The sequence below is a fragment of the Oenanthe melanoleuca genome, chromosome 3, assembly GCF_029582105.1.
Source record: "Oenanthe melanoleuca isolate GR-GAL-2019-014 chromosome 3, OMel1.0, whole genome shotgun sequence".
Lineage (NCBI taxonomy): Eukaryota > Metazoa > Chordata > Aves > Passeriformes > Muscicapidae > Oenanthe > Oenanthe melanoleuca.
Window position 1 is genome coordinate 63912730 of NC_079336.1, and position 25952 is coordinate 63938681.

At 40.9% G+C, this 25952-nt stretch overlaps 1 protein-coding gene across 7 annotated transcripts in view; it reads left to right on the top strand.

Moving 5' to 3' along the window:
* LOC130250733 (SAM and SH3 domain-containing protein 1-like) overlaps positions 1–16489 on the top strand; it is a 521685-nt gene extending 505196 nt beyond the window's left edge. For all 7 annotated transcript variants that reach the window (XM_056486743.1, XM_056486745.1, XM_056486746.1 and 4 more), the window contains 6 exons: positions 394–603; positions 1320–1470; positions 3990–4103; positions 9631–10763; positions 11315–11446; positions 12265–16489. In XM_056486743.1, coding sequence (XP_056342718.1) covers positions 394–603; positions 1320–1470; positions 3990–4103; positions 9631–10763; positions 11315–11446; positions 12265–12525 — 2001 coding nt within the window. In that variant the 3' untranslated portion in view covers positions 12526–16489. The remainder of the gene's footprint in view (positions 1–393; positions 604–1319; positions 1471–3989; positions 4104–9630; positions 10764–11314; positions 11447–12264) is intronic.
* Positions 16490–25952: the final 9463 nt, after the last annotated feature.

Below are 25952 nucleotides of genomic sequence, written 5' to 3' on the forward strand. Positions count from 1 at the left end.
CTTCCTTTGCTCAGGACATCTGATTTGAAATTCTGCTCATATACACTAAGCGTGTTCTTATTTGCACCAATTTCAGGTAGTTGCAAGCATAGACACTTTTGTACCAAACAGCACTGATGCTCTACAGAGATTTCAGCAGGTTTGTGAATCTGGACAGTTGGGGTCCATCCCAGGATCTTTTGTTGACTTGCTCTGTGGTCTGAGGCATATCACCTAATTCCTTTTTCTTCCATTTGTAAAACAAGTTTAATCAGACATTCTTACAAAAGCTGTGGTTAACCTTTTGAAAACTGAAGTGTGTTGTCCATCCATGTACGTGGAAATCCAAGTGGGTGTGTTTGCTTAAATATCCGTCAGAAAGCTAAATGGACTTCTTGCTTCTTTGGTCTGCAGAAAGGTGACATCATTGATATAATCAGCAAACCCCCCATGGGCACTTGGATGGGTTTGTTGAACAACAAAGTTGGCACCTTCAAATTTATTTATGTGGATGTTTTGAATGAAGAGGAAGAGAAGCCGAAGCGGCCCACCAGGAGACGTCGAAAAAGCAGACCGCCCCAGCCCAAGTCAGTCGAGGATCTCTTGGATCGCATCAATTTGAAGGTCCAAATTCTCTCTCTGCTTACCCTTTCACTTTTGCTTGCAGGAAGGGGACCACACTTTTGAAGTTGTTAGTTTTGGAAGCTGCACACCAGATTGATAATCCTAAGGACTGTGACACCGTTTAGCAGAATCGGGTCTTGGGTGCAGAGTGAAAATAGCTGCAGCCAGGCAGAACTGCCTGTCAGGCCTGATGGAGTGCCACAGGCTGTGAGTCGTGTGCGCTCAGACGCCATCAATCGTTGCACAGTGTGACCACAGGCCAGCACACCCCAGAGGCAAGCAAAAAGTGTAAAATAACAATAGTTACACTGCCTTTAAGGTGGACATTTTTTTCCATGTTTCTCTTCAGAAGTGCTTGGGATACATTGGTGTGGCTGTCATTCACTCTTCATACTTCTCCCCTCATACAGAGCCATGCCACGTTGTGCCTTCAGGTGGCATGATACCCAGGCCATCTAACACACTGCATTCCAAGCACAACAGTACGTGCGGCATTCTGCACAGCTGCACAGCTGCACAGCTACCTCCCTGAACTCAGAGCACTGTTTATGCAAACAATAATGTTATAATTTTGCTATTGTGCACTGGTTTGCACTTACTTAACTTACTGCTTTTCTTGCTGGTTGCAAAAATCTCTTTTAGTATCTTTATTGACAAAATAAGTTGAATAAATATGTTGTCTTACCACTCTTCTTATTTTTTCTTCCTTTGTGCAGGAGCACATGCCCACTTTTCTGTTCAATGGTTATGAAGATCTGGATACATTTAAGCTTTTAGAAGAAGAAGATTTGGATGAACTGAACATCCGAGATCCTGAGCACAGAGCTGTTCTCCTCACAGCAGTGGAACTTCTTCAGGAATATGATAGTACGTGGGATGTTTGAGGTTTTCTGTTTTACTAGAGCTCTGCCAAGAACCTTGTGAACCCCTTAAAGCAGAAAACTTGTTCCAGGATTTTTGATCTATTTTTTTTTCCAATATAGTTATTTCCAGGGTAATCCTGCATTACATTAGATTTTTGAGGTGTGACTTAAGACTTCATTGGTTCTGCTGCAATTACTCTTCATATAAGCCTTGCCACCCAACTTATTTAAATTAATATCACGTGTACAACACATAACACTTTAGAATACTGATGTTCAAGAATAAGTCCTGGGATAACCTATTCAAAGTAGGAGGCTGAGACATAGAGAATAGGAAAGGAAATTTCCAGATTAGAGGGAAGAGATTAAGATTATCAAGAGTAAAAAAAAAATATCAAAGCCCAGAGGGCTGTGGAGAAGTGTAATGTGAATTAATTTCATCTGCACATGCCTCAATTCTTGGACAGTTAATTGCAGGATTGTAAAGGTAGCTTCAGATTGTGTATATGACAATACAGCAATTTTCAAAGGGAATAAATAAATACATCAATTGAGTGCAAAGAGTGAAAAACAGTGACCCAGTGACTGCAACACAGTGCAGTTTTGCTCACTGAACATGCCATCTTGGGCAAGTGGTTGCAAAGACAAGGAAAAGTGGAATAAGTCATGGCAGTCAAATGCAAGGGGTCTTCGCTGCACAGGAGTAAGCAGAGCCTAGCTGCAGCAACCTAAGACAGTACTGAATTCACGCTTCATCCCCAAGTGTCAGTAGACGGTTGGTATCCACCCAGCAGTCAGTAGAATGGATTGTGTGAGTGCCTCCTCAGCTGCTTCTGTGCAAATTCCTATGTTTTAGCTTGAACTGCCTTAGCAGGAATTTAAACAGCTGTTATTAAGTGGGAAATGCTTAATTCAATTACAGCAATATGTGTGGTGAATATCTTTAGGCAGTGCTGTGTGGCCTGTGTAGTTTTCTTGTTCATTTCCCAAAGAGGCATCCACTCTTTCCTTGCCCTTCTCTAGCTCCTAATAAAGTTGCAGTTGCAGAATTAGTTTTTCACTTATATCAGAGTAGCTTTTTGTCAACTAAAATGAGCTTCTCTTCATTATTTGCAGACCTATGTAGAACGCTAAACTTCCCTGAAGTAATAATTTTTTTCAGGACCATTCAATTTTGGTTTGTAGACTTGAAGATTTAGAGGTTGGAAAGTACACATTCCAGCTCCAAGGCAGGATGATGAGGAAAAAGAAAAGTGGGGACCAGACAGATGGAATCTGGGAGGGGGAACAGCACAGAGTTCCAGCTTGTAATTACCTCTCATGTGTTTAGAGTAGGAATTGAAGTAGCCATTTCTGACATTTTATTGCAGGGGAAAAAAATACCACAGCATAAACTGTATTCTTGTATCATGACACTGGTTTTCTGTATTTTCCGCTCCAGGTTTAGCTTCTTTACAAAATATGATTTCTGACAAAAATTCTGGGTAAATTCCTGGAATCCAGTGTATGCAAGCTGGATGGACCACACTTGAGTGTTGGCTTTTTACACAGACCAAGGAAGAAGGGATTAGTCTCCTTCATTCCCTTCATCCTTTGTTAGGGGACAGTATCAAATGTGCCAGACTCAGTCCCAATCCTTCTTCCAGGTCTTCTGAAAAGTAATTCAGAGTTAGGAATTTATTCTTTTTCACTTGACTTGGTTCTTTTCAGCTCTTTTCTTCTGGTTTGGGTGTTAGAGGCTTTTTTAAATCTTAGAAAGAACTTCATTTTAAGTAAAGAACAATCATTTTAAGTAAATTTCTGTGGTGGTATGTTGCAGAACTTGGCTCCAAGGCAGCTGAGGAGCACAGGAATTCCATTCTGCTTTCATTGTGTAACCACGCTGCTCCCTCACACTCTTGCTGAGGCTGTTGTTAATAATTTACCAAACAAGATGAATTTTTCCAATATTTGTGATGGCTTTTCCTAGTGCTCCCTCTTTTCTGATATAAGTAGTACAGAATGAAAGATTATAGAATCATTTATGTTGGTAAAGACTTTTCGATACAGCAAGTTCAACCAAGTCCACCACTAAACCTGTCCCTAAGGGCCACATCTACACATCTTTGAAATACCTTCAGTGATGGTGACTGAACCACTGCCCTGGGCAATCTGTTCCAGTGCCTGATCACCTTTTCTGTGAAGAAATTTTTCTTAATTCACAAACTAAACCTCCCCTGGCACAACTTGAGGCCGTTTCCTTTAGTCCCATTGTTAGTTGCTTGGCAGAAGAGGCTGACCCCCCACCTGGCTACAACAGTGCAATTCTAGAGGGCATTTAGGTATCCCCTGAGCCTCCTTTTCTCCAGGCTCAACATCCCCAGCTCCCTCGACCACTCCTCATCAGGCTTGTGCTCCAGACCCTTCACCAGCTCTGTTGCCCTTCTCTGGACACAGAAGATAATGGTGTTTGAAATGGAAGGTTGAGAAGTTCAGCTGCATTTTCTGTTTGCCTGTTTTTCACTGTATTCTCACATCCTCTAGGTAACAGCGACCAGTCAGGATCTCAGGAGAAACTTCTCATTGAAGGCCAAGGCCTCACCGGATGCTCTCCTCGTGATTCTGGCTGCTACGAAAGCAGTGAAAACCTGGAGAATGGTAATGGTGACAGCAATGAGCCTTCTAGTTCCTGCAGTCTTTTCAGTAGTTAACTTCATAGATTTTGTTCCTGTTCCTAGCTAATACAAGCTACTTCCTACTTGACTTTGTCCTTTGCTCTGACTACCTTTTTCCCTCTTGTCTTGAGCCACTGGTTTTCACTGCTTCTGTTGCTAATTTATTTATTTGCATTAGTAGGAAGCAGATCCCATTTCACAAAGAGTCCTTGCTTCATGACCCTAAAGCAACAGTCTTTCTCACTGCCATTCCCCTGCCTTCTCCATTCCCAGTCATATTCTCATGACACTGTGCCTTATGGGGCTTGCACTGGTTGCAAGTCTAAGAGACTACCAGTGGAGAAGTCTCCCAACTTTACTGAGATTAGGAGGATTTCTTTTGAAACCATAAAAAAGCTGTTAAGAAAAAATGTTCTTTATTTTAGGCCATGTTTTTCTGTTTGCTTTGGGTTGTATGTTGCATTGTCATCTGATCAGAACCCAGATGCAGAGATTTAGGACTTTTTAGTGTATGAACACTAGAAAGATAAGTTATTGAGAAGTTGGCAAGGAAATAAACTATGAAAAAAGTGCTAATGATATCAGTTACCGTTGCCTTATTCTGCATCAGTGAAAGATAGTGCACTGAAAAATTACCAAGACAGATGATGTTAATAGAGATTGCTGTCTCTGATCTGAAGAAACAGATTATTGTGCTGATTGAGCAGGTTTTACTTCAGGGATGGTCTAAACTTGTCATTAGGGATGAAATATTAAAAGAGTTGAAATGGGTCTGAGTTGAGCATTTTTACTCCAAGCATTTGAGCCACATCTTGGCCTCAGACTGCCTGGATTCATTGCTAACATTCACCATAAATAGGAAACCAGCAACAGTATAAACAAATTCTGTATACCCCTGTAGTGGCTATTTTTTTCAATTTAAAATAAGAGCTGAAAATCCTTCTCTTAGTATATGCATTTTCTGTTAGTCTGCCACTAAAAAATAACCATTTATTGAAGAAAATTGCAATTTGCTTTGAAGCTGAATGCCTGAAAATGACAGTATACTAAATTTCTTAAAGTAGGGAGGCTTTTTTCTTCAACAGGAATCCACATCCACTAGGCATGCTGGAATAGAATCATAGCTAAATATATGGCATATATGACAATTTTCTTTTCTTTTTATCTCTAAGTACAATCATAATGATAGCTGTAATGCTAAAGTTAAAGTGCTGCCTGTACATTTTCCTTATTTTAACAATATAATAAAACCTTTAGAAAGCAATTGGCATTGCCTGTCTGGTTGGATACTTATATTTAAACTAATATTTCTGTCTGAGTTTTCCAGAATGTGAAATGCTGATTATTTTATATTGTTTTTTATGTATGACTTGCTGCATTTCTGCATCTTTTGCTCACAAATGCATTTAGTGCTTGTTTTGAAAACCATTATGAAAAGAACATTTGATTCATTCAGAGATTTTGTCAAGGCTGTTTAATCTGAAAAGTACTCCACCTTCTTTGCAAAGTTCATGCTCCACAGTTGTTTATATACATATTTTTTTCAAAATACATTCTGTTCTTATTTTGGATAGTCACTTATCTGGTATAAATATCATAATGTGAAGATCTGCAGTTCATAAAGAGCAAGTGCATTCTGAGAAGAAACCAGTCTTCAGATTTTCTGGGAAATGGTTATAGGTAATATTTTTATGACTAGTACAGTGTCCAGTTTGGGGTGGATTTTGGATCTTTTGGCATCAGTTCAAGATTTCAGAGCTACTCTTACATTTTGGCTAGAAAATGGTTTGCTATGTACTATAGCAGAGTATCTTTTGTAAGTACTTTTCTGCAGAAATACTTGGATGTTCTCTTAGGTATCTACAGTGTACTTATAGCAGCATTGTGGTTTTATTTCAATTCACAGAGAGCAAGGAGCATGTAGCCTGTGATCTATCCAGTGTTAGACAGAAAAAACCTCAGAGAGGAGGTAACCATCCATGATCAGACAATTGGTCCATATAAAAACAGGGCAGAGAGAGCAAGCTGTCTGTTAGACTTGTGACAATGGTGCAATTATTTGCCTTGGTTTGTGTCCAAGCATCAACAGACTGAGGTGCATTTGGAAACCATATCAGAAATCTGGTTCTCTCAGGACTGGCCAAAAGCAGATAGCTACAGACTGGTGTAAGAACAGAGCAGGTATATCTAATGATTCCCAGGATGGTCTTGGGGAATGACTCATTTAAGGACTTCAAAATTTGCTGTTGCCTGGCATTCACCAATTTTCTTGAAACTTTTTAGGGACGTCCCTGGTCTTCCGTAGAACCTCCATACCTAACAGTATCTGTATAAAGACCTCTGTCATACTCCTTCCCAAGCCCTCTCTTTGCTAGTCTGAGAAGGCCTATTAATTATTTTGTATAGGTCATTCCCATCCCTGTTCATGCCTGGCTTCTTTGAACCTTTACTTGTTACCTTGTGGAGCTTTTTCCAGGTCAGAGATGAAGAGATAAGAATTGTATGTGCAACATGCAGACTTGAATGAGCAAACAAACCAGGCCTTTATCGGGTTGAGATGAGGGCGTTCTCTGATTTGTTCAGCAACTGATGCCCAGATTCCCATAGTACCAGGCAGGCAGCCTGCACTTCAGCATTCAGTCCTGATTAGTCAGAAAAGGAAGCAAAAGAACAAGTGGCCACATTGCTTAACATAAAGTGTGTTTCTACTAGTTTGTAATCAATAGAAAAAGCAATGAGGCCACTATTGTCTAAGGTGCCATCACTTTTGTTGTGTCAACAGAGTAGTTTGAAATGAACCCAAAATACAGACACAGAAATGAATGCCAAAATGAAGTTAACAAAATCTGGGATTTGGACACTGCATTCGGTGTCTGGTTTTGCATACTTAAATTTCTGAGGACCATCTTCCATAAAAAGAAAAAAATACTACAAGAAATGCTGAAAATTTTTTGGTGTAACTATCTCCAGAAAGCTTCCCCAAGACAGTCCCCTCTCTTCTGAGGCAGATGATGACAAGGAATGGTAATAGCAAGAAGTATCATAAGAGGTGGGCAGTGCTTTGTTTAGAAAGAATTGCACCATAACATCCAACAGAAGAGTTGAATTATTGCCTGTATCTTGAACTGAACCTGGAAATAATATAAGCTTTGTATTTTGTGCAAGGACCACTTTTGTAGTCTTATTTTTTACCCAGACATCTGTGCCCTTCTGCACATATTTGAATAAGAGATGCCTCTATGGTTTACAGCCCTATGAAAGGCATTAGATTGCATAACTGTACCAAGGGTTCACAAGATGAGTTATTATCAAAAATCCCAACATTAAAAATGTGGTTTAAACTTTAGTAGCTATACACTTTAAGCCTTTCAGGTTGTTTTCCTTTTCTTTTTCTAAAGGTAGGGAATCTTGCATTTGTGGACATTATTTATGTAACTCTCCACTTTGTGAAAATAACTTAAAAAATCTGTTTTCAGGAAACACTATCTTCCTGTTTTAGTCTCTCAGAAGCATAATGAAATTATACCTGACAGGAGAAAGGAAGGAATAGATGAAAAAAGAGAAATTAATCATAGCTCCCCTCCTGATACTGCTCTTCACTTAAATCACATTCAAACAAATGACATTCTCAGCTACTGTCCTTTGTACAAAGCAGGAGCATTGAACCCAGCAATATCTTTTAAACCATTTTGAAGCAGAGAGCTTAATGTGGTTATACATGCTATAGGCAAAATATTTTGAATTTCCTCCCATTCTCACCTCATTTGTATATGTATGCCTAACATATAAAGATTGGATTTTAATTTCACAAAAATTCTCTTTTCTTGTTGACTTATTTTCCTTCATTTTCCTGTACCTCATTTCTTCTTTTTTCATTCCCAGGCTACTGGCTTTACACAGACATACCCCATTTCTAAAGAAATTAAATGCTGCTTACTGGATAATTTTATGGCTTCAGCAAGAGCTTATATTGCACAACAGTAGGGTTTTTCACAGCTTTTCTTTTAGTGCTGGGGTTCCTGAGTGGGCTTTCCTAAAATCAGTGTAACTCCTGATCAATATATCAGATTAAAAAGAAGGCACATGGATGTTGTAGCATAAGCTGTGACAGCAAGTCCCAGACAACAGGGTGAATTACTGCACAAGTCAGGCATGTGCTAGCAAATATGAATAATGGAAAGAGAACACTCCATTAAATATTGCCATTAGCGCCTGGAGGCACTAAAAAATGAATGTAACATTTCTTATGCATCTTTCTAATGTGATTGCAAGTTATTTTGAGAAGGCTGTAGCCTAGCTCCGTGGAAGGTTGCAGACAGAGAGATTCTTTCTGCTACTTCTCTGAGTTACCTGAACTCAAGGTAGCATGAACAGAGACAACTTCAGTGTAGGATTGTGTCTCTATTAGCATTTTGGGGAAATGGTCATATTTAGCTTGAACTGTGAACAGTACAGCTTCTGAGAAAGGAGTTGCTGTGTGCTCACATTTGTCCTTATGGGCTTACCTTGATTTTAACTTTCTTCAATGGGAGTGTTTTCCTTGTATCTCCTTGAATGTAACTTTCATTTTCTTTGCTAATTTTCTGTATACTTTGGTTTTCAAACTCCTTAAGCAGAGTAAGAGGCAAGAGAATGCAAGATATTTATTGTTTTAGGTTAAACATGTTCTTTCATTCATATGCAAGGTGAACAGTGTATGTTATTCAAAAGCCAAGCACTGAACTTCTAGCAGGATAAAGCTCTGAAGGCAAACAGTACAAGAAGAAAGCAGCTATTGCTTAAAAGCACACACTATGACTTGAAACTAACATTAGTCAGACTTAAAATTCCTTTTTGAAATACTTCTCCATCTCATAAGATCTTTTTCTGTAAAACTCTGCTGTACCTGCAAGTAGCTTTCCAAAGAGGCTGATGCAAAACCAGTCTTCGTGCTCTTTCTTGCTCTCTTGTTTTGCCATTACAAATAGTTTGCTGCTCATTTAAAAGAAGAAATATTGGTATATAATTTAAAAATTCATAATCAGGGTCTTTTTAAAAAATACTATGTGAACTAGTAAACTTCCGTAAAAGATTAACATTATTATTTATATATTAAAATTAGAGACAAAAAAAAAAATGTACATCTTTTGAGTTTTCTCAGGGAGGCCTGTCAAACCACTTCGTACAATGAGTATAGGGTATCAGTTCTAACTGTAGGATACAGTATTTCTGCATTGAAGAAGGTTTATATGAGCTAAACCTCAAATCTCTGGAAATTGGTAGGTAGAAAGTATATTAAGTATATTATATTTAAAAGTATATAAAGTATATTATATTTTGGATGCATTTAACAGATAACATTTACTAATAAAGCTGAAATTCAAATAAATTCTTTATGCTTGAAATGCCAGTGAGTTCTTCTACATTTAGAATTAACAAAAAGGGAATAAATCATTGTCTCAAAAGCATTTGGAAGGGATATTATTTATGCTGCAGATTTTATTTTAAATGGTGGATTTATTTGTTTCTAGGTAAAACTCGAAGGACCTGTCTTCCACCCTCAAAATCAGCAAGTGAGCATAGCTTCAGGGATTTCAGCAGAAATCAGCTATCAAATTATCCCACACTTCCACTGACCAAGTCAATAGAAACTCTACAGCCAGGGGAAAAGGAAAGCCGGCTGGGTTGTGCACATCGTGCTCTGAAGAGCTCTGTCAAGCCTCCGGCTGTCATGGGTTTCAAGAAGAACCGCAGAAGTTTACCAGTTGCTGTGTGTCGAAGCTATGAAACTCTGGATGGCCCCCAGGGTGTAGATACATGGCCAAGATCTCAGTCACTGGATGATCTCCAGGGAGAACCCAATACTAACTTACAGGACACTAACAAGAAAGTAGGTTCATTTCCTCAGGATTCACTGGATATAGCTAAAAAGGCAACTGGCTCTGCCTTGCCACCTGAGTCTCATGGAGGCAGCTGTAAGGTAGATGATGTCATGGCTAAGCAGGGCAAAGGAGCTGCTAATTCTCAGAAGGGAAGAGCTAAGGAATTGAACTGCTCTTTAATGGAGACTGCAGGTGGAAAGCCTGCTCCATTCCCCCTGAAAAACTGTGAAGCTCAGCCTGCCTTAGTGATGCATCATGCAGCAAGGACACCTCTGGAAATACAGAGTAAAGGTTTTCATGACCTTGCACAGGCTGATTATGCTCCAGTCCTCAAGGGAGGTCTAGAAGCTGAGCAAAAAAGCACAAATGAGACAAGAATGCAACCAAAAAATCCTTCTCAGCCGCCACCTGTCCCTGCCAAAAAATGCCGAGAACGCCTTTCTAATGGATTATATCATCCTCCCACAAGTGGAAACAACTCAAGTTTAGAAGCACCATGTTTGCCAGTAAAAAAGACCAGCTCATCCACTCCCATTGATTGTCATGGAGTACCTGTCCATAGGACATCTTCTGAACAGGAGCCCAGTAGCCCTCCTAGCCCACTGCCACCCTGGCTGTCGGAGCTCCCAGAGACTGCTAGTGTTCAGCAGCATGTGGTAAAGCTTGGTCCTGCATCAGCAAGGAAAGTCTCTTGCAGCAGAGGAATGGATCTGGAAATGGTGATAGAAAACAAGCTGCAGTCTGAAGACATTGATCTTACTGAAGAACCGTACTCAGACAAGGTAAGTGGTAATCACTACAGTGGTTTTACTCTGCTAGCATTCCAAAGGATAGTCTGTCATTCATTGTATTGTCGTTTTTTTGTGGGTAGCATAAACCAATAATCATTGGAACATTAGATATTCTATAACTTGTTTGTCTTTGCTATCAGACTTTATGCCTAAAGTAATTATTGTGTTGTGGTTTCTGGGACTCAGAAATCCCAGACTTATTCTGAACCTTCATCTTTTCAGACCACTGGTACTTTGGTGGCACTGGGCATGGGAATGTGACTTTCTCTGCTAATGTCAGGGAGTAGAGCTGAAAAAGGAAGTAACGATTAGATTTTATGTTTCCAAGGATCTCTGAATTGATAGCATCAACTAGTACATCTTTTTGTGGGCTGAAGAAAGGAGACTTTTAGGGATTGCTTTTTCAGTTGTTATGGGACCTCAAGGAAAGCTCCTTCTTGTTCCCATCCTGCACTTCTCTTTTTGCATTGGTTGGTTTGGTCTATATAAATGCACTTCTTTAATCTGTCTTCTCTCCTTTGTGTCTGGCTGGGAACATTCAGCATGGTCGCTGTGGCATTCCTGAGGCTTTGGTACAGAGGTACTCTGAAGACTTAGAGCAGCCTGAAAAGGATGTGGCTACAAACATGGACCAAATCCGGGTAAAGCAGCTGAGGAAGCAGCATCGCATGGCCGTGAGTATTTCCATAAAGCAGATTTTCTTATTTGTGAGCAGACTTTTGAAAGGACTGACTAGTAGTAAAGGGAGATACCTGAAAAATCCTGGTACAGAAGTGCTCCTTATGTTCATCCAGCAGGTTCAACATAGGTAGAGGTACTGCAGGGACAGGAGGTACCTCCCCCAGACCCAAAGGAGAACAGTCAGTAGTGGAAAGGAGAGTGGATAGCCCTCTCTTGACCGAATAATGGTCTTAAAAGTCTAAGCAAACTGCAAGCAGTGGTAACAGAGACTTACTCACTAAGGGTGGCATGTTTTAAATGCTTCTGTATTAAAATTTGAAAGGCTTTACACTCCTTCTTCATTTCTTAAACTGTACTAGTGTCCACTTCTCCTCAGCAAAAGCAGAAGGGAGAAACCACCAAAAATTTTAATGGTTTTTAATGGGCAGTCTGAGGAGGTAATAGGCAAAATTGGTATTCTCTTGCCTTACTGAGAAATTAAATGGATGACTCTGAAAAGTCTTGTTACTGGGTATTCTTCACTGATCTCAAACTAATTCAGAATAGTACATGAAAGTCAGCCAAGCAGCTGGATACTGCCCACTCTGTCTATATTGCCAAAATTGTTATCACTGCTTCTAGCCAAGGGATCTGAGCCTTTCAGCCCACACCACTCTCACACTGACAAATATGACATGAGAGAAGTTAGAACATCTGCTATCAAATTCTACCAGTTTGGAAGAGAAAACGAACAAAAAAAAGACTTGTTGTGAAACAAGCAGATGCGTTTAACATTATGGGTTCTCTGTTCTCCCGTTTTTTTACTCCCTAGATTCCAAGCGGAGGACTCACAGAAATTTGCCGTAAGCCTGTATCCCCAGGACTCATCACCTCTGTATCTGACTGGCTGATTTCCATTGGTCTGCCTATGTATTCCAGCCTGCTCACAGAAGCAGGATTCAACACACTGAGCAAAGTGCCTTCTCTGTCACAAACTTGCCTTCAAAAAGCTGGCATCACAGAGGAAAGGCACATAAGCAAGCTCCTGGCAGCAGCAAGACTCTTCAAACCTCTTGATCCAGAGGCAATTTAACATGCTCCATAGTATGACATTGCCTGGTCCAGAGTCCATTGCTTCTTCCTGCAACAGTATCACTCTAATTACTTCACATAGCTAAAGAGATCAAGGAAGTGGCTCCCCAGGACAGGCAGATACCTCCTTCAAAGGATATGAAAGGCGACTGAAGGAGAAGAGAGGCAGCCACCAGGTAACAGATGTGGTACTTCCCTCCACCCTCACTCCCATCTAAAGTATTCCTATTTCATAAACTGCACAGGGTTGGCCTGAAAATCAGACAGCTTCACGCAATTAAGGGACCCTTGCACATTTTCCTCGAGTTTGTGATAGTGATACTAGTAACAGGTCTTTTGTTCCTGGTACCTGAAATCAGTCCTAAAGACCAGGTACAAATCAAGGTGCAAATTCCAGTAGAAGCTGTTTGGCAAATGCCTTTTGTTTATTTTAGCAGTCTAGAGCTAAACACAAAGCCCTCCTCAGTCATCTTTGCTGTTGCTTGGTGTAGGTTCCAGTTGCCACAAAGCCTTCAGCTAGGCTGAAGTTGATGGACTGAAACTAGTTTTCAGTGTGGTCCATCTCTGTCACTTCAATGCAACTAATCCACGAAGAGTCAGAAAGCTTCTTTTTATTTGTACAGAGCTGAGGTCATTTTTATAACTGCTTTCTAGCAATCAGCTTTTTATTTGCCTTAAAATAAACTTTTAAGCAGTTACCTAGTGTTCATTTTACCTGTATTCACATTTCCCAAGCCTTGTTTCAACCTGTCACACTTAAGTTGCATTTAGGGTGGTTTCCAGCTGAAGTAGCTTCTATAAAATGCCTCATCATAACATCTCCTGTGTTGTAGAGGTGCTTTTACAAATGCAGGGTTATGCTAGGTTTCAATTGTCAGGTTAACTCCTTGTTCACTACAGTCTGCATTTACTGTTGTTACTAAACTGTTCTAAAATATACTGCCTTGTATATATGTAACTGCTTTTCATTTTAATCATATTCTGTGTACTGTGTTATATTGTCAATCATTATGCTGCAGCTTTGACTTGGTATCCTGACCATATTGATTCCAAACAGTGGGTTTTTGCAAATGAAAATTCACTTGCATTGAAAAAGCAAATTGTGTCCCATAGAAATCATTAGACACAGTAATTCCATTGCATGGACAAGAAAATCCTCAGTCTTATGAACACTGTGATTTTTAGAACAGTTGATATCCCTCACAACTGCATTAATATTACCTTTCCCTAAAAAAGAGCATTGTTCTGGCAAATGTGATGAACCATTTTTCATGATGCAGTGACATTTTCCTGCCTAACTCCATGTGAAACGTTCCAGTCACATATGTGACTAATGACAGATTTTATTTTTCTATATTGGGTACAAATTTTATATACCAAATACAAATTATCATGAATAGCACATGACCAGCGTTTTCTTTGGGGTCTATATATGGTGTGTCCTTCAGCTCCTTGTAGTGCAAATGCTCCATGGGAGACAAAGCAAGCTTAGTGTGGCAGGTAAAGGGAGGTAGAATAGAAACCTGGGCACAGGTCCTGGAATGTGTGGCTGTTTCCAATGTCAGTTCTGGCATCAATTTACTGTATAAAACCAGACAAGGCACTTCACTGTTTGGTGCCCCAATTATCCCAGTCTCATACTGAGCTAATGACTTCTGATAAAATGCTGTCAGATTGATGAATGAAAACTATGGTTACTCCCTGATTCCTTACTGTATCTGGCCCTTTCATGGTCATGTTTTAAGTGGATTTTACTACAGATGATAATTAATTTGCCTCTTGGTAGAATTGATAGCTGTTAGGTTTACTTCCCACATTTTGCATTTCACCATTGTCTACTGCGCACATCATATGAAGGCACCTAAGTCACTGATGCAACTTGAAATTGTTCTCAAGCAAAGCTCTGTAATATTCTCTTTGATGTCTGATAAGCAGCATATTCTGATATGACAGAATCAGGAGACACAAAGCAGACATATTTTGTACAGCTGGTGAAAATCTGTGCAGCTTCGCCTCAAGTCCTGTGTGCAGTTTTGGGCACCAGAATGTAAAAATGACATTAAGCCATTGGGGAGCATTCAAAGGAGGGCCACAAGGATGGTGAAGGGTCTGAAGGGGAAGCTTTGTGAGGAACAGCTGAATCTGTTCAGCCTGGAGGAGACTGAGGGGAGACCTCATTGCAGTCTCAACATCCTCATGAGAAGAAGCAGAGGGGCGGGTACTGATCTATTCTCTGGTGACCAGGAAAAGGACCCAAAGGAATGGCCTGAAGGGGAGGTTTAGGTTGGAGATATCAGGAAAAGATTCTTCACCCAGAGGGTGGTTGGGCACTAGAACAGGCTCCCCAGGGAAGGTCACTGCTCCAAGCCTGTCTGAGTTCAAGAGATGTCTGGACAACGTTCTCTGGTACATGGTGTGACTCTTGAGGATGGTGCTGTGCAGGGCCAGGAGTTGGACTTGATGGATCCCCTTGTGTAGCTCAGTATATTCTATGATTCTAAAACAAAATAGAAAAAAAGGTTAAAAAAAAAAGTTTTTTTAATAATTATTTTTTTTTCTCTTGTTCCTCTCTGAGGCTTACATGGTGACTATCAGTAAGCAGGAGATGGAAAGAGTATTGAGACTTCCTGGGATTGCTGACAGGGACCAGAACAGAGTAGAAGTAAGTGGACAGCAGTTACACTGGAGCAAGGGATAAGTCCAAGCTGACTATAGCAATAAAATAGGAAACAAATTTCCATGTGTTGCAGGGAAGAAAAGTCATGTAATAAAGCTATCCCATATTAATCAGTTTCCCCTCTCTTAATAACAGAAGGAGAATTATGGGAATAAGCTAAACCTGTTTGCCAAATTTTCTTTGTAAATCCATTTTGTTTAAATTATTATGTAACCCAGGGAAACCAAATCATACCCATCAGGACTGGAGTAAGCAGTTGGAAATTTATGAGTTTTAATATTTGTTTTGTTTTGTTTTGTTTTGTTTTGTTTTAAAGACTGTGCTTTGTAGTCTTACTTGAATTTCAGTTTTAGTTTATATTCTAATCTATAAAAGCCTTAAGCTTCGCAGTGTTTGAGCTTCCCTGCTGTGGTTTCAGTGACCTGTGGCATTCTCCAGGCAGGTGAGGTGGTGCATTATGAGAGCCATAACCTCTTGTATCTTCTTGCAACCTTCAGTGCTCTAAGCAAAAGTTCACTCATTAACTCTTAGAAAGCACAGAAGAAACCTGCTGCTGGAACCCTCATCTGCTCTGCTCAGGCTCACCAGGTTATGTATCTATCCATTGTATCTTAGTAACTCAAACAGCTATTTAACAATAGAAGCAGCTAGCCCAAAATATTACCAAATGCCATCATAATCATATGCTTTGATCAATAACCTGGTTGCTACCCAGGTGGTAATTCCCTATGCTCTTATATGAGCCTGGCTGTGGATGCAGACTGGGAGCATGATCAGAAGCATTAAACACTGCATTGTTCAAACAGGCCATCATGTCTAAGAGCAGCAATAGTGGTCGATTCACCAAGTCACAGCTGTGCAGTTGTACTGTATTATTTTTAGAATAAATAATACTTTCAGTCCAAGATACTTCTAGCATTAATTGACACCCTTTAGGGAATCAAAACTGTCAAGCAAGTTATGTAACAACTAACAAAGTTGCACTTTCTGTATATGAAATCAATATTTAAATAACTTATTTTTCTCCATTTGCTGTTCTTAAATGATGTAAGTAGCTGTAATATACCAGTACTCAATATGTCCTGCAGTTTGCTTCAACCCAAGAAAGCTGTGTATTGTAAAGAAAAAAAAACAAAAACAAAATATGAATGTGTAAAGATTATTGTGCTGTTTCATTTAGCAAAAAAAATGGTTGACAAAAGGGTTTTCCTGTGTATCAAAACTTGTCTATAATTATATGTCATACTGTTCATAGATAAAAAGTAAATAAATTTCCATGGTCTCTCTCTTTTCTGTTGTTGTTTTTAATTTTGCTTAACAGATCCTCTATTTAGTGCTTGGGTAGCAGCATCCAGTGATGTAATTTTCTTGCTTATATCTTTGGCCCTCGCCCTGTAATTTACCAAGCCTCTAGTTCCTCTCCTTGTAAGCACTCTCAACATATCTACAGCAGGAAAAAAAGGTTTAACAAATTTGAAATATTAAAAGCCCTGATAATTCAGGACTAGAAGCAACTGTTAAATTATATGATGTGACTCAGTCCTGCCCAAGCTGTGTTATAGCCTGTGAATGTCCAGCTGCTGGGCTCAGTGAGGTATGTGTGAGAGGTCTCCCAGGTCTCCATGTTGCAGTGGAATGATTAATAACAGGTGAATGCAGAGGAAGGCCTGTGAATACAACGCTGTGGAGCTGTAGTTACATCTCTTGCCTGCAAGAAGGGATTTCAAACCTGGTTTGCAAATGCAGCTCTGCTTCGTTTGGCTGGTGAGGTGCTGTAACTCCTGAGCACGCAGGTAATGTCTCCAGTCTGGAAAGAGATGCCAATGCCCAGGGTTTGGGGAAAGGAGCCTTGGGACAGACTCGTGGCACTTCTTCCTGCTCACTTGAGAAACTTCTTGATGTTTTGCACTTGCTGGTCTGGTTAAATTTGCTGTGTAATTAATGGGTATGCTTAGCTGCCTAACAGCGTGCTGCCAGCTCCTCATAGCAACAGCTTGAAGTTAATCCGTGGTGGATTTAGCCCCAAGGAACGAGGAGGGGGCTGTAGCCGGAAACTGAACTCAGGAAACGCCACGAAGTGGAAAACAAAAGAATCTTTTGGGCTGGATCCAGACAGCGGAATCTCCTTCTGCCCCGGGCAGCAGGGGGAACTCTCGCTGCCCCCGTGGCGAGCATTGGTTGGGATGGGCTGAGGGGGCTGAGGGAGCTGAGGGAGCCGAGGCTGAGGGGCTGAGGGAGCCGAGGCTGAGGGAGCTGAGGGAGCCGGGGCTGAGGGAGCCGAGGCTGAGGGAGCCGCAGGGGGCGCGGGCCCTGAGGGCGCTCGGCGGCAGAGGGCGCGCGGCGCTGGCGGGACCCGCTGTTTCCAAGGCTCTCTCAAGTAACAAAACAGAAATAAAAACAAAACAAACACTTGAAAAGCCAGGGCGCTTGCCATTGCTGCAGCTGGAAGGAGTATTGCTTCCTTTCCAGGATTGCTATGGTCCAGGATTGCGTTGGGAGCAACTGAAACACAAAGCCCCCATCTATTGCTCCCAGCGTTTCGCTGCTGTGTTTGATCCAAATGTGTGCTAACCACAGTAGCTGCTGCCAAAAACAAACTCCACCAGCCCCCAACACATACATACCTATCCTTATTCTAGAAGTTCTCTTTCCATATGTGTTTGCACCAGAAAACGGGATGTAGGAGAAATGTGCTAAAAATTCTTGCTGCTAATACTTAGAAAAAGAAACTTTATGCCTGAGCAGAGGGTTCACGTGTAAGCCCACAGAGACTTAGAAGCTGTGAATGTAATGTTACATGTAGCACCAGAGCTACCTCAGGAGCGCGCTGAAGGATGCTCCTTTAGCACTCGGGAAGCTGTACAAAACAAATGGTGTGACTTGTGACTCTTGGGATGGGGCTGTGCAGGGACAGGAGTTTGTCTCAATGATCCTTGTGGGTCCCTTCCAGCTCAGCACATTCTGTGATTCTGATTCTTATTAGTCCTAGCCTTGCCCTTTTGCAGGCACTGCAATCTTTCACTGCATGAGTGGGTATCATTATTGGTTTCTTTCAATTCTGCCACACAAGTAGTCTGTGCTGAGCTTGTGCCTGCATGAGTGTGTTTACAGGTACACTGATACTGTTCAAGTCCTGACCCCAAAGCTCTGATATTACTGAGATTCTGTCATTTCCAGTGGGTTTGGGCCTGTCTCCAAGCAGAAGAATTTTTGCACATGTAAATTAGACTTACTAATATTCTACACCAGAAAGACTCCGAGCCCACTTTAAAAACTTTTCAGGACATTTATAGAAGTAGTATTCTTCCCAAAAGATTTAGACTACAACAAAACCATAGATCTTATTTCAAAGGAATATTGTTTCTTGGCCTGCTGCAGTTGAAGTTCATGGAAAATATGGGTGCCTATGGTCAAACAGAAAGATGCCTGGTGGGATAAGCTGCTTCCAAGACTATACAGGTTTGAGTAGGAGAGAAAGGTAAGTTGGGATTACAATTTTGCATTCCAAACAGCCTTGTTGTTTATTGAGTCTGCTTAAGTTCACCATCTCTGAGATGAGTCCTGTGTAGCCTTGGAGGTTCTGGGCTAGGCTCTCCCAAGGTGGATCCCATCCCAGGTAGGCAGAGCCCTTTGCATCCCTGACAAGTTCTACATTCCTTATGCTACTATGCATATGCTATTCTGAAATTCCCACAAGTTGCATTTTTTCATTTAGCCACAAATTGCATACACAGATGTGCAAATTTGTGAAAACAAGACTGGTATTTATGTCCACTAATCCTGTTTTAAGGAGAGACCCTTGTGAATTTAGACTATCAATCTACTGGTTTTTGTTTTTTGGTTTTTTGGGTTTTTTTTCTCTTTGGCTCCACTGACTTCTATGGTAATGAATATATACTCCCCAGGTACTAAAAATAGAAGTTACAATTTTAATTTTTTTTATGTTTTACTGAAGCATGACTAAGCTGTAACGCAATACTAGCACTCACTTTAAAAGTTCTGATTGAAGTGGCTCCATTTGCACTTAGCCAAACAAGAAAACACGCCACCATTTCTTTGCTTCGAAGAGTGTAACTGGATGGTCTCTCTGGTGAGTTCAATGCTGATTAAAAAACCCATGCAATGCCACCTCAGCCCTGTGGTGAGCTGTTCTGTACAGCACTAGCAGTGTGACAGTAGCCTCTCTTCCATTCTGATATCCAGAGTGCCCACTGGAACGAGCTTGGTAGTGAGAGCTAAGGTTAGTTCAACTTGCAGGTGTGTTCAGGTCCCAGCAATCCTACAAAGCCAAAAAATAAATGAATTTGCAATCCTGTCGACACACCTGAGGTGTGTGGCTATCTGAAAGCAAGATTGGCTATCTGAAAGCAAGGTTAGTGACACTCCTGAGCATACTGAGACTGCAGGCAAGCACTGCATACCTTTTTGTTTTCTTTTAGCAGCACTGAATTGCCTGCCATCCAGAGGAACTGCTACATGAGTAAGGCCACATTTGCTGATAGTGAGAAGCAGGATTGCCCTGTTCCTGCCTCCATTGCAATCAGATCTACTGCTGTTACTGAGCAGCACAGGCTGCACTTCCTTATGAATATAAAAGCATCATAGAAGTATAGAAGTTGTTTTGTATTTAGAGCATGCGATTTCTGGAGAGCAGAAAAATGGCTTAGATCAATGCAATTACACAAAAAAGTGCTTATGTGCTTAATAAAGTCATCTAATGAAATGAGAGATAAGAGGCTCTCTCAATTCATTGAACCACTTCCTTTGTAAAGAGACTTTTTTTTAATTTTAGAATATGTCTTGGGACCAACTGCTGCCTTCTCAGTTTTCTTCTCCCCAGCCTCATGGCAAAGTAAGGAAAGGTTTCAGGCTGCTTTCTAACACACATGAGAGCATGAGTCAAAAAATGCTTTTTGGCCCATAGGAAACCTCTGGAAGGCATTCAAAAACTTGTTTGTTTTCTTTTTTCTTTTGTGTATATTTTAGCAATTACATCAGTAGTGTTTTGCTTTAGGAATATGGGAGGCTTCTATCTGAGTTTGTGAGGATTCATGCAAATTCACATCATAAGTAATGGCCCAAGCTTCCACGCAATGCCTGTCTGTGTTTAGATATGTTTCCCTTGGTGTTTGCAGCACAGTGTTTAACCTTGCAGGTAAAGCTTCAGAGTTGTTTCATGCTCAGGAACACATAAACAAATTTGTCTATGGTTATCTGCATACACAGTAAACCAAGATTCAGCCTCACTTGTTGCATCTTTGTGAGGTGCATCCTACTGCCTTCCTCTGTCATGTTACGTTTGGCCTGTAAGAAGACCAAAGTCTAGGTTTTGTCAAGTTCTGGTTATTGTCTGGTCCTCACTTAGGAGTATGCACTAACAAAAGTGGCTTGTGCATGCAGCCCAAGAAGTGTAAGTGGCCTGGGGAAAACACAGTTAACAGGACACTGATCTGGTGAATACCTCCTCAGGGTCTCACAAAGATCCCAGGTTCAACATGGAAAGTGAGGCAGGAAAAAAACAGTGAGCTGGAGACCCTCCATGCTAGTGACTATTTCTGCTCCTTTTTCCAGGTGTATCTGCTTGGCTGAGAGCTTTCATAAAGTTCTGTGAATTCAAGATGCTATTTGGAGAAGAGAAACTCAATTCAATCAGGTAATTGAAAGAGAATTCATACCATATGCACTCTTTAATTCTGAGAAATACTGCTTTTCCTGGGAGCATTGAAGCACAAGCAGTGAAAGGCCCAGGAAAGCAGGAAGCTTTAGTGGCTAACAGTGAAATCCTACAGATGTAAGTGATGTAAGTGAAGTACTTAGAGAAAACTGCAAAGATCTGTTAGGTTGCACCCTGAAGCTTGTGCAAGGTTTTCACAGTGCCAGAGTAGGAAATATTTGATTTCTCTTATTTGTTTTCAGTTATTTCCAATATCAACCCCAAAGGGTTCCTTAGCTCTGTTTAATCCTGTCTGTGCTGTGGGAATGGCTGTGCCTCTCTTCTTCCCTCATGCCCTCCCAAGGTGTGCCTGAACCACCCAAGCATGGCAGTCCCTCCAAGCAGCCAAAGTGAAAATCCATCTCTGTAGTATTCCTCTGTATTTGCTCTGGCTGCATTAAGGGCACAGGAGGAAGGAAAAGGGATCTGCCAGCTCATGGAACAGCTGAGATGGTAGTGAGGCTTACTGGGAGAGACAGGAGGGAAAGAAGGAGGGGCTGGATGAAGAAATTAAGGGAAAGCTGATGAATGTCTTAAAAACAAGAGCAGCATTTCTTATCTTCTGGAAACACAGAAGTCTGACATTCTCAGGCATATATTTGGTGTGGATTAGGCGAGGTCGTGCCTTGCCTTATTATGCATTTAGTAAGTTAGTTTAAGCATATATTTTTAAAGGAGAAACTCCTTAAAAATATAGGAACAATTTAAGGACAAGGGAAAAGTTCTCCTTTGTTTTCATTTGTGGGAACTACATGCTGTTCTCCCCGAAAAGAGGCATCTCTTGGCTCAGGACAATTACCACTGGGAAAGGTGGCATGTCAGGCTCCCACCGTGGGCTGCTGTTTTATGTTTCTGTGCTGTAATGAGCAGGCTGAGGCTAACTCTGAACTGCAACATCCAATCCATCCTCCCTCACACATAGCAGTGGGAACATGAAACAAACTGTAAGTTTTCCCAGACATAAAGTTTCTGCTCGCTGGCTTAACCTATAAAGGAAGCAGCCACTACAAGGTTTGTCACCACCTTTGCATCAATTACATCTAAAACCCAAGGCCTTTTTAAAAAATAACCAAAAAAACCCAAATGATGACAGTAGACCAAATAAGCAGCCCCACACTTGTTGCTAGTGAGCCAATTAGCAAAAAAAACAGTGTAAGCCTCTCTAAGCCACATCTGTACAGGACATTCTGTGGGTTTGATCTTCCAGTGACGAGCCCAGAAATGTCCCTGGAGCAATGTGACTGAGCAGGCAAGGCACAGACACTGTGTGACACACAGCTACCTACTGGAGAGCAGGTCAATCAGAAGGGAGATAATTCAGGGAGCAAGTAAACTTCCAAATGAGAAGATAACAAAATTTACAATTTTACCTCCCAAGTCTTCTAAAATCCATATAAGAGGCGTAACTAAAACAACAAGCAGCCATTAAAGACTTAAAATCTTGCCCTGCTCTGAAAGGCCATTTCCACATTCACTTCTCAAGTCTTATTTGTTCTGGTGTTGTCTCATGCTGACCAGCAATATAATAAAACACTGCTTTAATGATTCACTTGGATAAAGTTCTCAGTCCAAAGTTGGACTTAGAATACATAACCACAGCCCCCACAGACTTGTATACAGAGAAGGGTCTCCACAGGACTGTTTTATTAGCCAAGTGCTGGATTGCCATCTACTGGAAAGTAAAGAAATAAAATCCAATAAACAGCTATTTCATAGGGAGGGAACTATGTTGTCTGCATTTTTGGCTTTAACTTTCCCTGCTTCTGTTCAATTAATACAAGTCTGTGATGGCCTATAAAGTTGTTTCTCTGTTATGGTAAGCAGCTTCTGGTCTTCACCATCTTCAAAGTTAGACTGCATAAATATTACTTTTAGAATGAGGCACTTTGAAAGTTTTTTAAAAGGGTTCTTCAAAATGAGCATGTATGGTCCATTTAAAGCTGGAATTACTGGATAAGCAGCAAGTAAAAATGTTGCTAAAGATTAAAGTTTTCTTAGTTCTGATCTACTGTATTTGTGTGACCTTTGTGTTCTTAGAGTTGTAAGAATGGTTATTGGATAACTAAGTAGTATAACTACTGGGAGATAAAACCAGAAATTATGGCAGAAATTATGCCAAAGGCAAATTAAAATGAAACGTTTAACACTTTCTCTTTCTATCTCCTTTTGTCTGTGAAATGAATCTGTGTATTTAAGCCTATTAATAAACAGTAATCTCTTGCTGCCTTCCATTTAGTTTTTTTAAAGACCATAAACCCCAGTGCTCTTAGAAGGTAGAGAAAAGAACAACTACAATTTTTGGTACAGCCTCAACTCACCCTATCTAGAGCACTACAACTGCCTTGATGAGCTGAATGTTCTTCCTATAGGATGCTCCTCTCATTCATTGATGGACTTGATCCTGTCCAGGTGGCAGATTTAAAAGAAGGGGAAAAAATAAATGTATAGGTCTGTGGACTACATTACTGAGGGAGCTTGGGGCAGACATAAAATGAGGCAGGTAAGTGCAGTAAGAGAAAGAATGGTTTCATGGCTGTGTCGGTTGAGGCTGGTTTGAGTCATGCTTGTAACAGGAAATAGGAAAAAAGCCAGATACTGTGTTTAAAAAGACAGATGAAAGTTGGCTGTATTTGAAGAGGAAGGAGCTCCAGCCACCACAGCTCTTCTGAGTCCTTCTGCGTGCCCCCATGCCTGCCTCCTGCCCATCTTCCCTTATGCCTGTCCTTTGATGATACTGTGTTTTCACTCCCCCTTTTCTCCTCATTGCCTCTCCTTGCTCACCTTGTCATTAGATATCTGCTGAGGTGCTTGTTCCAGCCTGCTCCTCTCTGTTGAACACCACAGCCATGGGTGTTCCACTCAAGACAACTCACTCATTGCTGCTGAGGCTCAGCTGGTGCAGCAGGAGAAGCGCACTTTGGGGAACATCCCATCCAGATCCTGCAGTGTTATGGCAAATCTGTTGAACAGATTCATGTGGTGCACAGTGGCTGCAGCCAGCATTAAGACTCGCTTTGAGCTGGACCATTTTCAGTGCAAAATAAATTAAATCTTCTCATCGTTTCTGTTACATTTTAACAAGAAAGCAAATGAAAAGGACAAGACCCAGGCTTTGCCAATAGCTGTGATCTTAAAGCAGTGAGGTAGCAAGTGCTCAGTGGCAGAAGAGGAATAAGTACAGTTGAGGGATTATTGTTATTGTTGTTATTATATAATTTTCCCTAATTTTTTTCTTGAAATGGTTGAATGAATTTTCTTTCAGGAGGAAACAGATCGGTCTGCAGCTTAACCAGGGAAGGCCAGCCTCCCAGGACTGGACACTAATGTGTATTAGAATGGTGTTTATCCCATTAATTTGGAAATTTCTCTTTCAGAAGTAAGTACATCTCTCCTAATCTCCTTTCCTTGAAAACAAATCACATTTTATTCTCTGCATCTCATACTAGTGTGCTGCGCCTCTCTGAAAAAAATCTGCAATGCCATCTGACTTTTGCAGCAACCCTTAAGATAGGGGTAAACCTCAGTGTTGAGCAATGTATTACTGAAAGGAAAAAAAAACTAAATTAGTTTGTTATTAGTGCTGTTATCCTCCAAGCTCCAAATCAGGTGACCAATCTATTGGCTCAATTTTCTGTGCAGCAGTTTGGATCTCTTTCCATTTTGATGAGACTGTATTTCTTGAAAACAGAGACAAAAAGCCAAACAAAGCAGGGAGCTGGGGAGGTTTCCAAGCAGCTCTGAGAGACAGTGTGGAAGAGACAGAAATGTCATAAATAATAGTGTATTTCTTTTTTCCAATAAAATTTCTGAGTGGCATCAAAAAAACAAGACAAAATAAGATCTGCAATTCACTATCCTGTCATTCAATAATATTTCATGTAGGTCTGTGACAAGCCCTTTTTTTTTTTCTTTTGTTTCTCGTGGCTCCTACAAGAACCAGGAACAGCCATGTATGCCCACTGTGCCACCTGAGTGTCTCCCTCCAGCCCAGCTGTGCAGGCCAGGGCTGGCACAGCTGGCAGCTCAGTCAGACCCCCATGAGTCACCAGGTTTGATGGGAAGGTGCAAAAGTGAGGAAAGTCCCATGTCTGCTAGAGCACTTCCCTGTACTCAGAGCTAGAATCTGGGCTTAACAGAAAATTATCACTGTCGTGATTTTGTGTCTTGCTGCAGGGGCTACTTTATATTTGTCTTAAAATGAGTGTTTATGTTGTCCTTGCCTCATCCTGAGCCAGCTTATACCTCCCTCTGTGGTAGAGATGGGAAAGCAATTCACCTGGATAGCCAGCTGTGCCTTGGAGAAGCTGAAGTATCTTACAGAAAGGGCAAGAGAATAAGGCTGTGAAATACTTTTTGCAAAACCTTTTAATAACCTTACACAAAGACTGCAGCCAAGCCTATGTGTCATTCCTTTAAGTTTTGTTACTTTACAGCAAAAAAAATGTACATATTATTCTATATACTTCCATGGGCTGCTCTGAACTAAGGCACTTATTCACCCATCCTGATCCATAAAAATGATAAACCATCCTATTGCTGGCACTGGTGTCATAATGAAGCCTAGCATATATCTTGATATAATTACCCAAGCATGGGTGTGTGGATTTGTTTGTTTGTTTGTTTGTTTGTTTATTCTGTGCATCTTTTGCCTTCTCAAGGACACAGAGACAGACTTTTCCCACCTAAAATAAGCATATTCAGCCTTCTTTATGCACAAATACTAATTCCCTGTAGGGGCTCCAATGACCCTACCCACTTTCTTTTTGGCTACTATGGCTCCTATCATTAACCCTGCACTCAGTGCTTTCCCTCCAAAGTATTAACCTTATTTTAGCCTCAAGTGTCTCAAAAATTAACCCCATTAAGTTCCTACCTCTTATATCTGCCCATTTTCTTCCCCAATCATAGCATTACCATGCATGCTGCCCCTGCCTTCCTCGTGCCTTTGGAGGGCTGCCTTTCTCAGAGGGAGATGTGCTTTGGGCAAACCTTGCTCTGTGCTAGGTCAAATCTAGGACTTGGCCAATTGGAAGAGTCC